Source organism: Ascaphus truei, chromosome 2 (assembly GCF_040206685.1).
Source record: "Ascaphus truei isolate aAscTru1 chromosome 2, aAscTru1.hap1, whole genome shotgun sequence".
Lineage (NCBI taxonomy): Eukaryota > Metazoa > Chordata > Amphibia > Anura > Ascaphidae > Ascaphus > Ascaphus truei.
Genome location: NC_134484.1, coordinates 476,011,482 through 476,030,418, shown reverse-complemented (window position 1 = coordinate 476,030,418; position 18,937 = coordinate 476,011,482). Strand labels below are relative to the sequence as shown.

At 45.2% G+C, this 18,937-nt stretch overlaps 1 protein-coding gene across 1 annotated transcript in view; it reads left to right on the top strand.

The window, feature by feature from the left end:
* The window catches only part of LOC142488299 (uncharacterized), a 213,635-nt gene that overhangs the window by 170,224 nt on the left and 24,474 nt on the right, over positions 1-18,937 (top strand). The window contains exons 8-13 of the mRNA XM_075588672.1: positions 9,883-9,996; positions 11,413-11,526; positions 12,246-12,359; positions 12,636-12,749; positions 17,196-17,309; positions 17,716-17,829. Coding sequence (XP_075444787.1) covers positions 9,883-9,996; positions 11,413-11,526; positions 12,246-12,359; positions 12,636-12,749; positions 17,196-17,309; positions 17,716-17,829 — 684 coding nt within the window. The remainder of the gene's footprint in view (positions 1-9,882; positions 9,997-11,412; positions 11,527-12,245; positions 12,360-12,635; positions 12,750-17,195; positions 17,310-17,715; positions 17,830-18,937) is intronic.

Below are 18,937 nucleotides of genomic sequence, written 5' to 3'. Positions count from 1 at the left end.
AGTACACATACAGGCACAGAGTATATCACCAGACGGCACTACACACACAGGCACAGAGTATATCACCAGACGGCACTACGCACAGAGTATATCACCAGACGGCACTACGCACACAGTATATCACCATACGGCACTATACACACAGCACAGAGTATGGCTTTTTTTTACATTTTCACAAGCGCTCCCGGGGGGTGGGGAGGGGGAGCGATGAGCGCCGGTGAGCGTGGAAATATTCCTGTATGCTTATTTGCATGTCTTAGACAGGTCTGCAACTCCGCCTTTCACCATTATCACCCAGCACACAGCACTTCCACTGCAGCAAGGGATTCTGGGAAATGACATGCAAATGGGTACACAGTGTCACCTTTTGCTTCAAAACCATTACTACCAATTACCTCACTACACACGGGCACAGAGTATATAATCAGACCTCACTACACACACGGGCACAGAGTATATCACCAGACGTCACGACACACACAGCACAGAGTATATCACCAGACGGCACTACACACACGGGCACAGAGTATATCATCAGACCTCACTACACACACAGCACAGAGTATATCACCAGACCTCACTACACACACAGGCACAGAGTATATCACCAGACGGCACTACACACACGGGCACAGAGTATATCATCAGACCTCACTACACACACAGCACAGAGTATATCACCAGACCGCACTATACATTTTTATAAATAAAATAAATAAATATACGGTGGGAGATGGGGGTGAGATTGTCACTATGTTTCTCACCAGCCCACAGCCAGCACCACGTGCAGCTCTCACCAGGGGGCACTCACCGCACCTTGCTTGGGAGCCCACCAGGGGTCGCTGTTTCATATAAGCTCAGGAGGAGCTGTTTAGAGGGCGCTCTGGCCCCTCTTCCCTCTCCATGGTCCCTCTGCTGCAGCCGGATGTCCGAGTGTTTGAGATTTGATTCCGACAGGAAACACTGATCCTGAGCACAGACTGTCCCACATCCTGAGGGGGGAATCCAGGTCACTCCCACAGGGAAGGACTGAGAGATCACAGGGGCTCCCCCCACCCTCCATAGGAAGTACACACACAGTGAGGGGGGGATAAAGTGCACATCTCAGGCACTGAGGGGGGGACACACTGAGGAATAGGCTCTGAAGCCTCTAAGTCCCTTTTCCTGTGTCCCCCTCACATTGCCCACCCCCTGCTGCACAGAGATCTTCAGCCTGTGTTATTGGGTAAGTGCTTTCCTCCTCCTCCCTTCCCCTCCCTTGTGTGACCTGTGCACATTATCCCAGTGCTGCTCTGAGCTTCCTTACACACAGGAGCCTGAGAGGCTGAGCCTCTGATAGTGAGGGGGAGCCTCTGGCACTGGGGGGGTTACTCCTCCTGGTATCACAGGGACTGGGAGATAATGGGGGTTATTTTACATTGGGAATTAACATTAGGGATCAGGGAGGATAAGATTGGGAAAGTTATTAAATAGAGTTAGAAAGTAATTAGATTGAGGGAGTATTGGTTGGAGTTTAACTCCTTCATTACCACAGGGGCCAGCATCATGTGTGTTATGGGCTATAGTTTCTCTGTGTGAGGCTGACCCGTTTGCCCGGGGACAGTCCTGGTCTGACAGTATGTTCTGATGTCCCAAATATCTGCTGTTTTCTCTCGTGTAGCCAGGTCCCCGTCTTACCTCCGGGCTGCGGGAGGGGGACGGCTGTGAGATTGCTGTTGTGTAGGGAGAGGCGAATGAGCCGCCGGTGCACCGCCGAGGGTACTGCCATTTTGTTTATGCCGCGCATGCACCGCAGTATCTCGCACATGCGCGGAAGATACTTAGTAGCGGCGGCCATCTTGGTACACCCGGCGCATGCGCAGTGCAGTAGGAGCGGCGGCCATTATACCCATAGCTCTGCAGGGGAACTGCAGCTCCCATGAGCCTTTGGGCTGCAGACCAAATGTTGTAAAGCACCCAATAGTGCCTCTAGAATCACTATAGTAAGAAAGATACTTTTGGCGCGCTCGTGGGACCACGCCAGTCGGAAGAGGGACCTCAGAGGAGCAGATAGTGTCCAGGGAGCAGTGCCTCCCTAGACTAGACCAGATATTCCTCCCATTATGCCCCAGCTAGGCCCCGACTCACTGTAGATTGTGTTTGCTGCAGGGAAGGCCCCATTAGATAAGGGATGCTTCCCCATTTACTGTCTCGTGTCAGGGACACAGTAGAGATGCTGCGTGGTGATCGCGGCCTGTGATCTGAGACTAGACCATCTCCGTGGTAATAGACCCTGTATGGTGGTATTATCCATGCCGGAATTCACCCAACACCAAGGCGGACGACGTCTCTGGATCAGCGAATCCCTGTTGCTAAGTCGGCCGCACCGAGTACTGGAGTACTCGTCGGGTACCCAACTAAGCGCTATCCCATGAGGTATTGGTGCTCTATCTACTACACTTTTGGGTGGGCTCTGACATTTGGGGAAACGGACATCAGAGTTTTGGTGCAAAGCACCCTTGTGTACTTTCGGGACACTCATTGGTGGTACTGGATTGGGCCTATCAGACTGTGTAGTACAGGGTATCTCTATACTGTGTTCATTAAAGGTTGTTGTAATATGCCTGCGTGTATTCTTGTTATTGTTCCTGCAAGGGGCATATCCCACCAAGTTGGCATCCCTTGTAGTTGGAGGCGCTGCACCGAGACAAACTCGATATCAACCCAGTTGCGGAGGCTCAGGCCCCTTGGTTGCCATACATGTAATAGCAGTACTGGTAGTTCTCTCCGGTATGGGGGAATGGGTTACAATTGGAGGCGCTGCTGAGATTCAGACCTGGGGTTCACTATTTCAATTTAAGATATTCTCATCCACAGGGAAAATGTCCTTACCCTCAAGCCACAGTGTTCACAAGTGGGCCCTAGGATGCCAAGTGCCGCCCAGCCACATGGTTGCCATCAGCCAGTTTCCGGCATCCTTGCCAGACCTGCGCGCCATCCTGAGGCAGAAACCGGGGTTTGCTAAAGCCAACATCAGACATTAAATGGGATGCATCAAGTCAGTGGAGTACATTGCTAATTGCCAAAAGGATGTCCCAATGGACACTGCACCCAAGTTCCTACCGCTCCCCGAGGCTCCACCAGGGGGAAGCTCATATACCCGAAACGCTTAGAGTCCTTCCCAGCGTGGCTGAATGCTGGTTGTTTTCACCTGCTTCCTACCCAGATGGCTCTAGCCAGACCCAGGGTAGCAGTGAGAAGTCCGATGCAAGCCGCCCCAGTGCCCGCAGTACAAATGGCCCACGGTTACTTGTAGGAGCTCTGCAGCAACTGACTGACAAGATAGAGAAGCTGGACCCGGTGCAACCCTACTGCAAGTTGAAGGCCTCTATGCTGCGGCCCACACCGCTCAGGGAAGAAGCTTTTGAAGAATGGCACGATCATGCAGTTTAAGTTCTGCCCGAATGGACGTGCACGGATGTGGTCAAGAGGCAGAGAATCATGGAGTGTCTACGGCCACCAGCTTCCAACCTCTTACTATTATATCGTGAGACTCATGAAAAAGCTGAGGCTAAAGATCTGATACATGCCCTAACCAAGGCCTATGGACTAAAGAACGATCCAAGTGCATTGTTAGTACAGTTGTATGCCCTCAAGCAGACGGGGGGAGAAGACTTATCCCACTTCATACGTCGACTACAGATGATGTTGTGGACCCTGGTCACAAAAAGGTCATTCGGAAGACCGAGAATAAAAGCTTCTCAATGTGCTGTCGGGAAACCAGTGGTTCAGCGTGCTGGATCTACGGTCGGGCTACTATCAGGTACCTATGGGCTCTGAAGACCAGGAGAAGATGGCGTTTATCTGCCTTCTGGTTTTTATCAGTTAACTCGAATGCCCTCGAGGCATTTGTGGTGCTTCGGCGAACTTCCAGCGGTTGATGGAAAAGATCCGCATAGACATGAACCCTCGGTAATGCTTAGTCTACCTGGACGATATCATCGTCTTCGGTAAGACTCTGGAGGAACATGAGAAAAGCCTCATGAAAGTGCTAGACCAGTTGGGCAAAGAAGGCGTGAAATTGTCGCTGGACAAATGCCAATACTGTTGTACCTATGTGACCTACGTAGGGTACATAGTGTCTGCTGACGGAATAGCCACCAACCCCGCTAAGGTCGAAGCCGGGGTGAACTGGCCAAGACCAAAGAACGTAATGGAGCTCCGCTCCTTTTTTAGGATTCTGCAGGTACTATTGGCGCTTCGTGGATGGATACTCCCAGAAAGGCCAAGGTCCTCAACAACCTCCTGAAGATATACCCAGAGGAATCTCACCCGAAGGGGGTCCTTGCCCGGCGTTCCTTCAGAGATAACTGGACGCCCGAGTGTGAGAGAGCGTTCGTAAACCTCAAGAAGAGTCTTTCCGAAGCCCCAGTCTTGGCTTATGCTGATCCTGAACTGCCGTACATACTGCACGTAGATGCAAGTTTCAATGGACATGGGGCTGTACTGCACCAGAAGTACCCTGCTGGACTTTGGCCCGAGGCATATGTGACTCACAGCTTGACTCCCAGTGAACACGACCCAGTTCACAAACTAGAGTTCCTCGCCCTCAAATTGGCAGTGGTGAGAAGCTCCACGATTACCTATACGGAGTCCCCTTTGAGGTCAGGACGTATAACAATTCCCTTACATATTCTAACATCGGCCAAGCTGGATGCCACCGGCCACCGATGGCTAGCAGCACTGTCCAACTATCAGTTCACCCTAAAATATAAACCGGGCCTCTAAACATCGTAGCCGATGCTCTCTCAAGAAGACCGGGGTTGTGCATCACCCAAGATGACGAACTTGTGGGTGGAAATCCCTGGACCTGGAATGTGGGCTATGTGCTCCACAGCTGCCATAGTAGAAGACAAGATTGCATTTTCTGAGGGTGGCAGACTCCCTGGGATGCCAGCCCTCGGCCCTTCCTGCTGCTTACCGTCATCCAGAAGGCATGTCTGTTCCACGAGATTATATCCTCACTTGGAAGGAACTAGTGCTCTACCAGGAAAGGGATCCGGTGACTAAGGCCATATGCCAGGTCGTCCAACAAAACAATCTCTTCATGAAGCGGGCCCCTACTTGTGTCGTTCCAGTCATTATGAGAGAATGGGACAGGTTCCAGATAGACCGCTGTCTCCTTTTACAGGATTGTCAAATACCATAATCACCCTGACAGGACACAACTGGTCTTGCCCCAACGCCTGGTGGGCCATGTTCTATGATCTCTACATGATGAGCATGGCCATCTGGGCATAGATAAGACTTTCGGCCTAGTGAGAGACCGGTTCTTCTGGCCCAAAATGCGGGAGGCATTAGAGCAGTATTGCCGGTAATGTCTGCGGTGTGTCCAGCGGAAGACCCTGCCCACCCGTGCAACCCCAATGGGCCATCTAAAAAGCTTTGGTCCCATGGGCCGTGTCTGCATGGACTTTTTGTGCATCGAGCCTGACTCACGAGATATCAGCAATTTCCTGGTAGTTACAGACTACTACACTTGCTATTCTCAAGCGTTTCCGACCAAAGATCAGAAGGCTCTCACAGTGGCCAAAGTGCTGTGGGAGAAGTACTTCATTCACTATGGCCTCCCGCATCGGATGCACTCCGACCAAGGCAGAGACTTCGAGAGCAAGCTCATCAAGGAGTTGCTTAAGTTGCTCAACATACAGAAGTCTAGAACAACGTCATATCATCCAGAGGGAGACACTCTGCCTGAGAAGTTCAATCGAACACTGCTCGACACCCTGAAGGGATCACAAGAGTGAATGGAGCAAGCATGTGGAATCGATAGTACATGCCTATAATTACATCCGCCATGAATCCACAGGATAGACTCCGTATTTTATGATGTTTAGGCGAGAGGCCAGACTACCTGTGGATATCCGCCCCCAGGTATCCATCGATTGGGGTACCCAATACGGCTCATATGTTCAGTGACTCCAAGCCAGTTTACAACGCACATATCAGTTACCAGAAAAAGCCTCAGCTCAGCTGAACGCCGGCAACAAGTGGCAGTATGACCACAAGGTCCGTTATCTGGAACTAAACTCAATCTTGGAATACCCGGCAAACACAAGCTGGCTGACCGCTGGCACGAAGGAGCATTTGAAGTTGAGTCTCAGATGCCAGGCCTCCCGGTATACCGCATACGAGACGTGAATGGCCGGGTAAAGGTCTGGCACAGAAATCAACTGTTGCCCATTCCCCAAGTAGGAGACGTTGAAACTGAATCAGAGACAATAGTAAGGGCCAGTGAGCCCGAGGGGTCCGAAGAGCAATTGAATTCATTAGCTGAAGCAGATCAGTATCCTATGGAAGGAACCTCCGCTGGTTCCAATGGAGCATGGTGGGCACCTCACGAAGGCACACCGGGTAATGAGCCTGTGTGGCGATAGGGGGTTAACCACGCCACTAATAAAGGCATTATACCCGGCTGGTTAACTCTAAATCGTGTTGGGACGGAAGGGGTTAACTGTATGTTAACTACACTGACATGTTGACACACACCTCATGCGCAGCACAGATTCCCCATAGACTTCCATTGGACTTCCATAGCCCACCCCGTCCTTATGTACAGACGGCTACCTGCAAATTATACACCATTTGCAGGTAACATAACAGTACTACAAAATACCCCGGTCGGCAACACTTTATACACGTTTTAACCCTAGTTGCTCCCTAATAGCCACCCTTAATCTCCTGCTCCCAGAGTCCCTGTCCTGCAGCTATTTCCTAACTATACCTGGCACCCCCATCTTACATTCCTGCAGGGGACCGTAAAATGGGAACAGAAATACAGGAAAGTACATCAAGGTGCAATATTAGACCCAAGAGCTGACACTTCAGCCCTTGGCACACGGTTTTAGGGGCAGCTGGCCGGGCTTCACCTTTATTAATGAAGGCCAGCGACACTCTATCGTTACACATGTCACTACTGGCTGTCTCTTCCCCCAGGGGTCCTGTGCAATTTGGATCTTTCCGTCTGTCTATGTCTCCCTATTTTGCTGCCACTTTAGCCCTCTGGAAATCTCTCTCTTTTTTTGCTGCTTCTCCTTCACCCTTCATCTCTGTCTGTCTCTCTCTTTCTCTGTCTCTCTCTGTCTCTCTCTTTCTCTTTCGCGGTCTTGCTTTCCTTCTGTCTCTCTCTTGGTGTCTTTTGAGCTCCCTCTCTCTCTCTTCTGCAGGCTTTATCTCTCTAGCTGTCTCTTTCCATTTCTCTTTCTGGTGGTTTCTCATTCTTGTCTCTTTCTCTGCCATCCTCTCTCTCTTCAGCTGTCTCTTTCTCACTCTCTTTGGTTGTCTCTTGAGCCCGCTGTCTACTAAATCTTTTCTCTTTCTATGGTTGCTTCCCTGTCTCTGCCTCTTCCCCACTGGTTGCCTCTCTTTCCCTAGCTTTGTCTCTGTCTGTTTCTTTCTCAGCCTGTCTCTCCTTCAGATGGGCAGAGCCTATTCCCTCATGCTATGTGCCTAGTTCTCGAAAGGGGCTGCCCTGTGTGACTCTTATACTCCTAGAATATGAAGGTAAATGAAGAGGACACAACGGACTTGCAGCCAAATTTCTTAAGGCAAAGAAAACAACGATTTGGCTGGATACAGCAGCCTTTATCAAAATAAGTCCCTTGCCTTGTTCTGTGGAATTGCAGGATATTCCTGCCGGGTACAAAGGTGCTGAATGTGAGAAACTGGAGGTGACTGAGGAAGAAAAGAATGAGGGTGTGAGGGATCAAACCCCCCTATTTAATATGGTGAGAAGTGGGGACAGGTGAGGGGAAGTTACTGCACTGTTTCCTCTGCATTACCCACTTCTCACCGTATGAAATAGGAAAGTGAGACTGTGTCAGTATGGAGCAGAACTGCTGGACCTGGTAGAGGATCGGGAGCGTTTATCAAAGTCTCTCTGATGTATCTGCTTTTTATTCATACTATAGAACTGTACAGTATGTGACTATGTTACACTGAGAGGACATTGCTGGTCTTTTGGCTGTTTATCTCCGACTCTTTATACGGTTTGTTTTACTAGATGGTTATGTTGAGACACAATCCTGAACCATTGATGTATTTTGCAGTGTTTGACATGAAGTTCCTGTTTGAGGAGGGACCATGTTAGTTTTGATGCCTCTGTCTTCTCTGACTCCTTTGGGATGTTTTGTGTTAATCTTAGGTTTGAAAGCTTATACTAAATGCTGTATATTTGTCCAATAAATCAGATCATACTAATTACGTTTTCCTTTTTTTTTTTTTTTCTATTTAGAATAAGCTGGCATCCGACAAATATATAAATCAAGGAACCTCCTATCTCAGCACCTCCAGAGCAGCACTGCCCTCTGCCAGCACCTCCAGAGCAGCACTGCCCACCGCCAGCCCCGCCAGAGCAGCACTGCCCACTGCCAGCACCTCAAGTGCAGCACTGCCTAGTGCCAGCACCCCCAGAGCAGCACTGCCCACGGCCAGCACCCCCAGAGCAGCACTGCCCACTGCCAGCACCTCCAGAGCAGCGCTGCCCACTGCCAGCACCTCCAGAGCAGCACTGCCCACTGCCAGCACCTCCAGAGCAGCGCTGCCCACTGCCAGCACCTCCAGAGCAGCACTGCCCACTGCCAGCATGGATCCACACTTGTTAAGTGAGTAGAGGAGATATTTTGGTGTCTTTGAAATCTGCAAGGAGGGAATATCTGGGTATTTGGCAGTTAGCGAGTCAAACACCCAAACTAATCTTGTTTTCTTATAGAACCAACAGCAGGTAAGAAGACAATATATCTTCAACTCTGTTATTTTCTGCCTGAAGGGCTATTAATGCATTTCTTTACAAGAGGTATTATATTATACCAATATCAGAGGAGGTGAAATCACAAGAAGCGCCCCCACCCCCAGCTTTACATGATGGGTTTTCCTTTTCTTGTTGCCAGGTTTCCCTGTGGTTGTATCAGAGAGTTTAGATATTAAGTCAGAGAAAGAAGAGGCGAACACTGAGGAGCATCTGACCCCAATAAAGGAAGAAATAGATGCATTTCCTGTTTGTGGTAAGTTACATCCTCACTTATCTGTATTCAGAATGATAAAGAAAAATGGACTGTAATGTCTGCAATATTTTTATACATACTCATTTGCATTTATTCAGTATGATTTTTAAAAAAAGGACTGAAGTGACTGGAATATTTTGGGAAATATTATAGAATGCATAAAATGATAAGCTACATGTTCTAATGAAGAAAAAAAACATGCATGATTTGTCTAATGTTCTATTAATAATATTGTTTATTGAGGTTTGAACATTGGTAGCTCCAAAAACGCCATAATGTTCTCAGCGCTCATGGGTAAAAGCTCCCTCAGCACTCAAAGGGTTAATAACAAAGTCAAATCAGTCACTTCACCCCTCCCCATAAGAATCAGTATAGAGTATTTCTGTATTCTGATATCACAAGAAGCGCCCCCACTCCCAGCTTTACATGATGGATTTTCCTTTTCTTATTGCCAGGTTTCCCTGTGGTTGTACTGGAGAGTTTAGAGATTAAGTCAGAGAAGGAAGAGGCGAACACTGAGGAACATCTAACCCCAATAAAGAGTGAATTTGTTCTATTTCCTGCCTCTGGTGAGTACCTTTTCACCTTTGTCTGCACAGAGGGATGTTATCTTGTTACACGGCGCATGGTCACATTTAGTGAATATTCATGGTTAATTGCCTCTCATAGGAAGTCCCCAGGCCTGCTGGGTGTTCTGGGACAAGCCACATGCAGCAGAGTTAGAAGTGCAATATGGCTCTCAGACACGTATAAAGGTTGGAAACGCAGAGTTATGTATACTGATATCACAAGAAGCGCCCCCACTCCCAGCTTTACATGATTTTCCTTTTCTTATTGCCAGGTTTCCCAGTGGTTGTACCGGAGAGGTTAGATATTAAGTCAGAGAAGGAAGAGGCAGACACAAAAGTACATCTGATAACAATAAAGGAAGAAATAGATGCATTTCCTGTTTGTGGTAAGTACCCTTACAGCCTCACTTGTCTTTATTCAGTATGTTTAAAAAAATGGACTGAAAATATCTACTGTATTGGGGAAAATGGCATTAAAGCGTGCATACTGTATAATTACAAGCTACATGCACTAATGAAAAAGTACACGTGATTTTTATGGGGCTTTATTATATTTATTGATGTTTGAACATTGGTAGCACAAAAAAATTCCATGTTTTTTAGCCCTCTGGGGTAAAAACTCCCTCCTCACTCAGGGTTAATAAGCAAGTAGAATCAATTACTTCTTCCCTCAGGAATTAGTGTTAGATCCGATCCGTAGGGCAGGCACACCACACACTAAACTCGACCCGGGGAGATTTCACCACGGCACTGAATATTCTCGGTCTCTCGGATTTGGCGACACGAGCTTGGGAAGTAAGAACACAGGAACAAAGGCTGCTGCTATCTCACTTCAAATTAATTTCAGCGCGCGCAGGGTATTTATTCAGAAACATAAAAGGGCGTTGACACTAGTACACATTAATAATTATAAACCATTTGTGGTTGCATATCCTGTCCGGAATGTCATCTCTGAGAATAGAACAGTTGTTAGCTTTCTCGCTCAGAAGTCACTTCTAAGGGCAGGACAGTCGCTAGCTTTTCCTGCTCAGATCATTTTGCTGTTTCACTTCTGTGCAAGCGACAAACTAAAACAGGAGGAGAATATAATGAGGAGAATATAACTATGAGGAGAATATAACTAACATATTACAGGCAGTCCTCGGTTATCCGACGCAATGCGTTACTCAAAATGGCGTCGGATAGCGAAACGTTGTAAAGCGAAACCCGTTTTCCCATAGGAACACTGTTTAAATGAAACGTTCCGTTCCTGAAGGCATTTTTAATGCTAAAATACACAAAATATTTTACTCAAACAATAAGATTATGCTGCACACACATACATTATGATGTAAAGATTCTATTTATTGAATCCAGAACTGTATAATAAAACTGTTAGACATGTTTAAAGGCATAAATATACCACAAAACCTTCACACAGACTGATCTGGATGATTTCCCTGACTGCAGCTTTCTGATTGACATAATGTTGCAACTTTGCAAAGCGTCGTAAGAGCGTCGGATAAGCCATTTTGGCGTCGTAAAACCGGCCATAGGGATGCATTGGACAGCGTCGGATAAGCCATTCGTCGTAAAGCGAAGCGTCGTAAAACGAGGACTTACTGTATTTTAACCCTTTCAGTCCCTGAAGCGAACAAAGCTGGCATATATTGCTTTAACCTTTTCAGTCCCTGAAGAGAACAAAGCTGGCATATATTATTTTCATCCTTACAATCAGTATAGAGTAATTCTGTATACTGATATAACAAGAAGCGCCCCCACTCCCAGCTTTACATGATGGATTTCCCTTTTCTTATTGCCAGGTTTCCCAGTGGTTGTACCGGAGAGTTTAGAGATTAAGTCGGAGAAAGAAGAGGCGAACACTGAGGAACATCGGACCCCAATAAAGGAAGAAATAGATGCATTTCCTGATTGTGGTAAGTACCCTTACATCCTCACTTGTCTTCAGTATGATAAAAAAAAATGGACTGAAGTGACTGGAATATTTTGGGAAATAATATTAAAGAATGCATACAATTATAAGCTACATGTTCTTATGAAAAAAAAAACACGCATAATTTGTCTAAAGTTCTATAATATTGTTTATTGAGGTTTGAACATTGGTAGCTCCAAAAATGCCATAATGTTCTCAGCACTTATGGGTAAAAGCTCCCTCGGCACTCAAAGGGTTAATAACAAAGTAAAGTCAATCCCTTCACTCCACCCCATAGGAATCGGTACAGGCATACCCTGTATTAACGTACGCAATGGGAACGGAGCATGTATGTAAAGCGAAAATGTAGTTAAAGTGAAGCACTACCTTTCCCCACTTATCGATGCATGTACTGTACTCCAATCGTCATATACGTGCATAACTGATGTAAATAACGCATTTGTAACAGGCTCTATAGTCTCCCCACTTGCGCACAGCGTCTGTACAGGTAGGGAGCCGGTATTGCGGTTCAGGATGTGCTGACAGGCGCATGAGCGAGTTGCTGTTTGCCTATTGGGCGATATGCCCTTACTTGCGAGTGTACTTAAAGTGAGTGTCCTTAAATCAGGGTATGCCTGTATAGAGTATTTCTGTATACGGATATCACAAGAAGCGCCCCCACTCCCAGCTTTACATGATGGATTTTGCTTTTCTTATTGCCAGGTTTCCCTGTGGTTGTGCTGGAGAGTTTAGAGATTATATCAGAGGAAGAAGAGATGAACACTGAGGAACATCTGACCCCAATAATAAGTGAAACTGTTACATTTCCTGTCTCTGGTGAGTACCTTTTCCCCTTTGTCTGCACAAAGGGATGTTATCTTGTTACACGGAGCATGGTCACATTTAGCGAATATTCGTGGTTAATTGCCTCTCATAGGAAGTCCCCAGGCCTGCTGGGTGTTCTGGGACAAGCCACATGCAGCAGAGTTAGAAGTGCAATATGGCTCTCAGACACGTATAAAGGTTGGAAATGCAGAGTTATGTATACTGATATCACAAGAAGCGCCCCCACTCCCAGCTTTACATGATGGATTTCCCTTTTCTTATTGCCAGGTTTCCCAGTGGATGTCCCGGAGAGGTTAGAGATTAAGTCAGAGAAGGAAGAGGCGAACACTGAGGAACATCTGACCCCAATAAAGGAAGAAATAGATGCTTTTCCTGTTTGTGGTAAGTACCCTTACAGCCTCACTTGTCTTTATTCAGTATGTTTAAAAAAATGTGAATTGTAGTTGGTGGGTGGTCACAGCAACAGGAACTCAGCCGGATGCATAAATGAATAAAAACAGCTTTATTGCACTATAGTGCTGCACATCACATAACGGAGAACACCTCTGACGCGTTTCGTTCCGTGCAGGAACTTTATCAAAGAGTACAAAGATCTCTCACACTGAAGTGTTATATACATAGTCCCTTGTCCTGATAGGTCAATATATAATTGCATGCAGATGATAACAATTAGCAATCAGTACTTGTCATTACTGGGAGGGTCATGTGGACACTGCAGTGTATGAAATAGAACAAACATCAATACCAAATGGTAACATGTAAACATTACAAATTTAAACATATAATTTAAAATCAAGATCTGTGAATAGCAGCATCTGTGATACCAAATAGTATCATCCTTGAAATATTATTATGAAAACACAAGGATAGAACATATATATGGGGATATAGTCCAATGGACAAATGTCAAGAAGAATTAATGAAGCATATTAAACCTAATTCGTAGGTAGATTTATAATGACTAATGTGCATAGAGCAACAATTGATGCATATTGATAATATATATCATAATTCATACCTTAATATACAATGAGTATTGTGCATAGAACTTATATTTCATGCATGCAGATAATACAAATAAATAAATAATACAATTGTTAAATCTAGAAAAAGGAGAGGGTAATAAGTCCCTATTGAACAGAAATTAACCCCTTAGGGTATATGTGAGGTGCATTAGTATACACACTCCCAAGACTCCCCACTTAGTCAACCCTGCAGGAAGTGTTTCAACTCCCATTCAACATTGATCCCATGGGGATGGAGAGTGTTGAGAGTGTGTATCCAATACATCTCCCTTTGGTTTAATATATTTTCCCTGTTTCCACCTCTAGGATGGCATGGTACATGTTCTATAGCTTTGAAAGAAAAATTATTAATACTACCTACAGGGCATGAAGAGAAATGTCTGGGCACAGGATGATTTACATCTCTCTTTTTGATTAACCTGACGTGTTCCGCAATTCTGGTTTTCAAAGGTCTTATAGTGCGGCCCACGTACAGTAGACCGCAAGCACAGTTCAAAACATAAACAACATGGGAAATATTGCAATTTAAAAATGATCTAAGATAATATTTTTGACGATCATTGTTATATAGAATAAACTTAGTTTGAACCGCGTACCTGCACATTGAGCATTTGCCACAATGAAAAAATCCCTTTGGGATGCTGTTAACTTTGGAAGCATTCGATCCAGAATTGAACATACTCGGAGATAAGTGAGCAGCTAGTGTTTTTGCCTTACGATATGAAAATTTGGGGCCACTCTTCACTATGTCTCGAATATCTTTGTCAAGGGACAATGTGTGCCAGTGTTTGGCAATAATATTGCAAATCTGTTGTGACTGTGAATTGAATGTGCTAATGAACATGGGACTGTTAGTGGTAGTTGAAATTATAGATCGATCTCGCAACTTTTTAGATTGATAATTTTTTGACTTTTTGCGAATGAGAGTGCTTCTGTCCAAAAAAGTCAAAAAATTATCAATCTAATCAGACATAGTGAAGAGTGGTCCCAAATTTTCATATCGTAAGGCAAAAACACTAGCTGCTCACTTATCTCCGAGTATGTTCAATTCTGGATCGAATGCTTCCAAAGTTAACAGCATCCCAAAGGGATTTTTTCATTGTGGCAAATGCTGGTGCAGGTACGCGGTTCAAACTAAGTTTATTCTATATAACAATGATCGTCAAAAATATTATCTTAGATCATTTTTAAATTGCAATATTTCCCATGTTGTTTATGTTTTGAACTGTGCTTGCGGTCTACTGTACGTGGGCCGCACTATAAGACCTTTGAAAACCAGAATTGCGGAACACGTCAGGTTAATCAAAAAGAGAGATGTAAATCATCCTGTGCCCAGACATTTCTCTTCATGCCCTGTAGGTAGTATTAATAATTTTTCTTTCAAAGCTATAGAACATGTACCATGCCATCCTAGAGGTGGAAACAGGGAAAATATATTAAACCAAAGGGAGATGTATTGGATACACACTCTCAACACTCTCCATCCCCATGGGATCAATGTTGAATGGGAGTTGAAACACTTCCTGCAGGGTTGACTAAGTGGGGAGTCTTGGGAGTGTGTATACTAATGCACCTCACATATACCCTAAGGGGTTAATTTCTGTTCAATAGGGACTTATTACCCTCTCCTTTTTCTAGATTTAACAATTGTATTATTTATTTATTTGTATTATCTGCATGCATGAAATATAAGTTCTAAGCACAATACTCATTGTATATTAAGGTATGAATTATGATATATATTATCAATATGCATCAATTGTTGCTCTATGCACATTAGTCATTATAAATCTACCTACGAATTAGGTTTAATATGCTTCATTAATTCTTCTTGACATTTGTCCATTGGACTATATCCCCATATATATGTTCTATCCTTGTGTTTTCATAATAATATTTCAAGGATGATACTATTTGGTATCACATATGCTGCTATTCACAGATCTTGATTTTAAATTATATGTTTAAATTTGTAATGTTTACATGTTACCATTTGGTATTGATGTTTGTTCTATTTCATACACTGCAGTGTTTACATAACCCTCCCAGTAATGACAAGTACTGATTGCTAATTGTTATCATCTGCATGCAATTATATATTGACCTATCAGGACAAGGGACTATGTATATAACACTTCAGTGTGAGAGATCTTTGTACTCTTTGATAAAGTTCCTGCACGGAACGAAACGCGTCAGAGGTGTTCTCCGTTTTGTGATGCGCAGCACTACAGTGCAATAAAGCTGTTTTTATTCATTTATGCATCCGGCTGAGTTCCTGTTGCTGTGACCACCCACCAACTACAATTCACGTTACTGCGACTACCGGTGTGGAGCACGCAAGCTACGAAGCAGAGCTGGGAGCTGACCTTCATGATTCCCCTCCTGATGAGCACATACAAATTATTCATTACGCCCGCTTAAAGAGATTCAGGATCGCTGAGACCCAGGGCGCTCTTTACTACCATCCGCAGCATAGCTGCCGGCCCTCGGGGATGACGTCACACGCCAGCGCGACACCCGAGGAGATGAGACCAGCCAGACACAGGCATTGAAGAGACCGGGTCGGGTAAGGGCAGCAGGCTTTTCCAGTGTGAGCACACGAGAGGGGTGGCCTTTTGGTTGCCTCTTTTCTTGTCTCGGATTTCCCCTGTGCACTAGCCCCCCACCCAGGTTGCACTCCATACCGTTATCTGCCAGAGCCTGGCTGTTGTTCTCCTTCACACAGGATCTTTAAGCCTGCCCAGTAGCTGTTCATTTTCTTTTATACATGTACCAGAGACTGTTTACACACCACTAATACCAGTCCTGTTGTGGATATTGGGAGCACCGGACACTTGGGGTTCATTCCCTTATACTACAAACTGTTTAAAAAAATGGACTGAAAATATCTACAGTATTGGGGAAAATGGCATTAAAGCGTGGATACTGTATAATTACAAGCTACATGCACTAATGAAAAAGTACACGTGATTTTTATGGGGCTACATTATATTTATTGATGTTTGAACATTGGTAGCACAAAAAAATTCCATTTTTTTAGCCCTAGGGGTAAAAACTCCCTCCGCACTCAGGGTTAATAAGCAAGTAGAGTCAATTACTTCTTCCCTCAGGAATTAGTGTTAGATCCGATCCGTAGGGCAGGCACACCACACACTAAACTCGACCCGGGGAGATTTCACCACGGCACTGAATATTCTCGGTCTCTCGGATTTGGCGACACGAGCTCGGGAAGTAAGAACACAGGAACAAAGGCTGCTGCTATCTCACTTCAAATTTATTTCAGCGCGCGCAGGGTATTTATTCAGAAACATAAAAGGGTGTTTGCATTAGTACACATTAATAATTATAAACCATTTCTAGTCAGACTAAAGCATACAGATCTGTTAGCAGGCATTTGTGGTTGCATATCCTGTCCGGAATGTCATCTCGGAGAATGGAACAGTTGTTAGCTTTCTCGCTCAGAAGTCACTTCTAAGGGCAGGACAGTCGCTAGCTTTTCCTGCTCAGAACATTTTGCTGTTTCACTTCTGTGCAAGCGACAAACTAAAACAGGAGGAGAATATAATGAGGAGAATATAACTATGAAGAGAATATAACTAACATATTATTTTAACCCTTTCAGTCCCTGAAGCGAACAAAGCTGGCATATATTGCTTTAACCTTTCAGTCCCTGAAGAGAACAAAGCTGGCATATATTATTTTCATCCTTACAATCAGTATAGAGTAATTCTGTATACTGATATAACAAGAAGCGCCCCCACTCCCAGCTTTACATGATGGATTTTCCTTTTCTTATTGCCAGGTTTCCCAGTGGTTGTACCAGAGAGTTTAGAGATTAAGTCAGAGAAGGAAGAGACGAACACTGAGGAACATCTGACCCCAATAAAGGAAGAAATAGATGCATTTCCTGATTGTGGTAAGTACCCTTACAGCCTCACTTGTCTTCAGTATGATAAAAAAATGCACTGAAGTGACTGGAATATTTTGGGAAATAATATTAAAGAATGCATACAATTATAAGCTACATGTTCTTATGAAAAAAAAAAAAACACGCATGAATTACAAGTACTAATGAAAAAGTATACATGATTTTTATGGGGCTATATTATATTTATTGATGTTTGAACATTGGTAGCACAAGAAAAGTCCATGTTTTCAGCCCTCCGGGGTAAAAACTCCTTCCGCACTCAGGGTTAATAAGCAAGTAGAATCAATTACTTCTCCCCTCAGGAATCAGTATAGAGTATTTCTGTATAGTGATATCACAAGAAGCGCCCCCACTCCCAGCTTTACATGATGGATTTTCCTTTTCTTGTTGCCAGGTTTCCCAGTGGTTGTGCTGGAGAGTTTAGAGATTGAGTCAGCGAAAGAAGAGCCGAACACAGAGGAACATCTGACCCCAATAAAGAGTGAAACTGTTCCATTTCCTGTGTCTGGTGAGTGTCTTTTCACCTTTGGCTGCACAGAGGGATATTATCTTGTTACACGGAGCATGGTCACATTTAGCAAATATTCATGGGTTATTGCCTCTCATAGGAAGTCCCCAGGCCTGCTGGGTGTTATGGGACAAGCCACATGCAGCAGAGTTAGAAGTGCAATATGGCTCTCAAACACGTATAAAAGTTGGAAATGCAGAGTTATATGTATCTGACCCTCAATAGATGTGAAAAAGAAAAAATGTGCACAAGCGCTAAAGACTAAAACACCAGTGTGACAATTGCAAAATATATATATATAAAGGCTGCCTAGTAATACTGTCAGTACTGACAGAGAAAGTGAAAGTGAAAACAAAGAAAAACCTGGCGCCAAAAGTTCATTGGATAATCCTGTACTCCTCAGGGGATCAGCACACTTGCTTGACAGGCCATATAGGGGAAAAAACACAAACAGACACAGCTCATAGTGCAACACTGTAGAGTTAAAACAGGTCTACACTAATACACACACTGCACATATAACATAGAGACTCCTAGTGACTATAAAAACTATTTATTAAATAAAAAGAACTACACTGGCGACACACTTTATCGCAGTGCGGCCAGATCCGCAAGCCGGGAGATTTCCCGGCTTGCTAGTGGCCGCCCCTCGGCGTGCCGCGCGTCATAGACGCGCGGTCACGCGTCTTCGGGAGCCTGCGCCCCCTGCACGCGCGTCCAGGGCTCCCCGAGGGAGCCCTGGTGTCCCGCGATCGCGGGACAGCGGCAGGGGGTTCCGGGGGACCCGGCGGACCCGGCAGCGGTAGGGAGAGCGCCCCGATCGGAGGGCGCTCTTCCGCTGCTTCGGCGCGCGCCCGTCACACTCGGGCGCGCGCCAGGCTACTGCTGCGGCACAGAACGGGCAAATGCTCGAATAAACTGTGCCGCAGCAGTATGCCATAAATGGTTTGGACAAATGAGAACACCGCTGGTCATCCAGATATGAAAAATCAGAGCCCTACTTACAAGCAGCAAGGCAAATACAGGCAATGCAACAAAGAGTCTTCCGGCTGCTGCTGATGTCTTTGCAGAGATGTGATTCCTGCTGCACCGTGACTCTCGTGCTGAC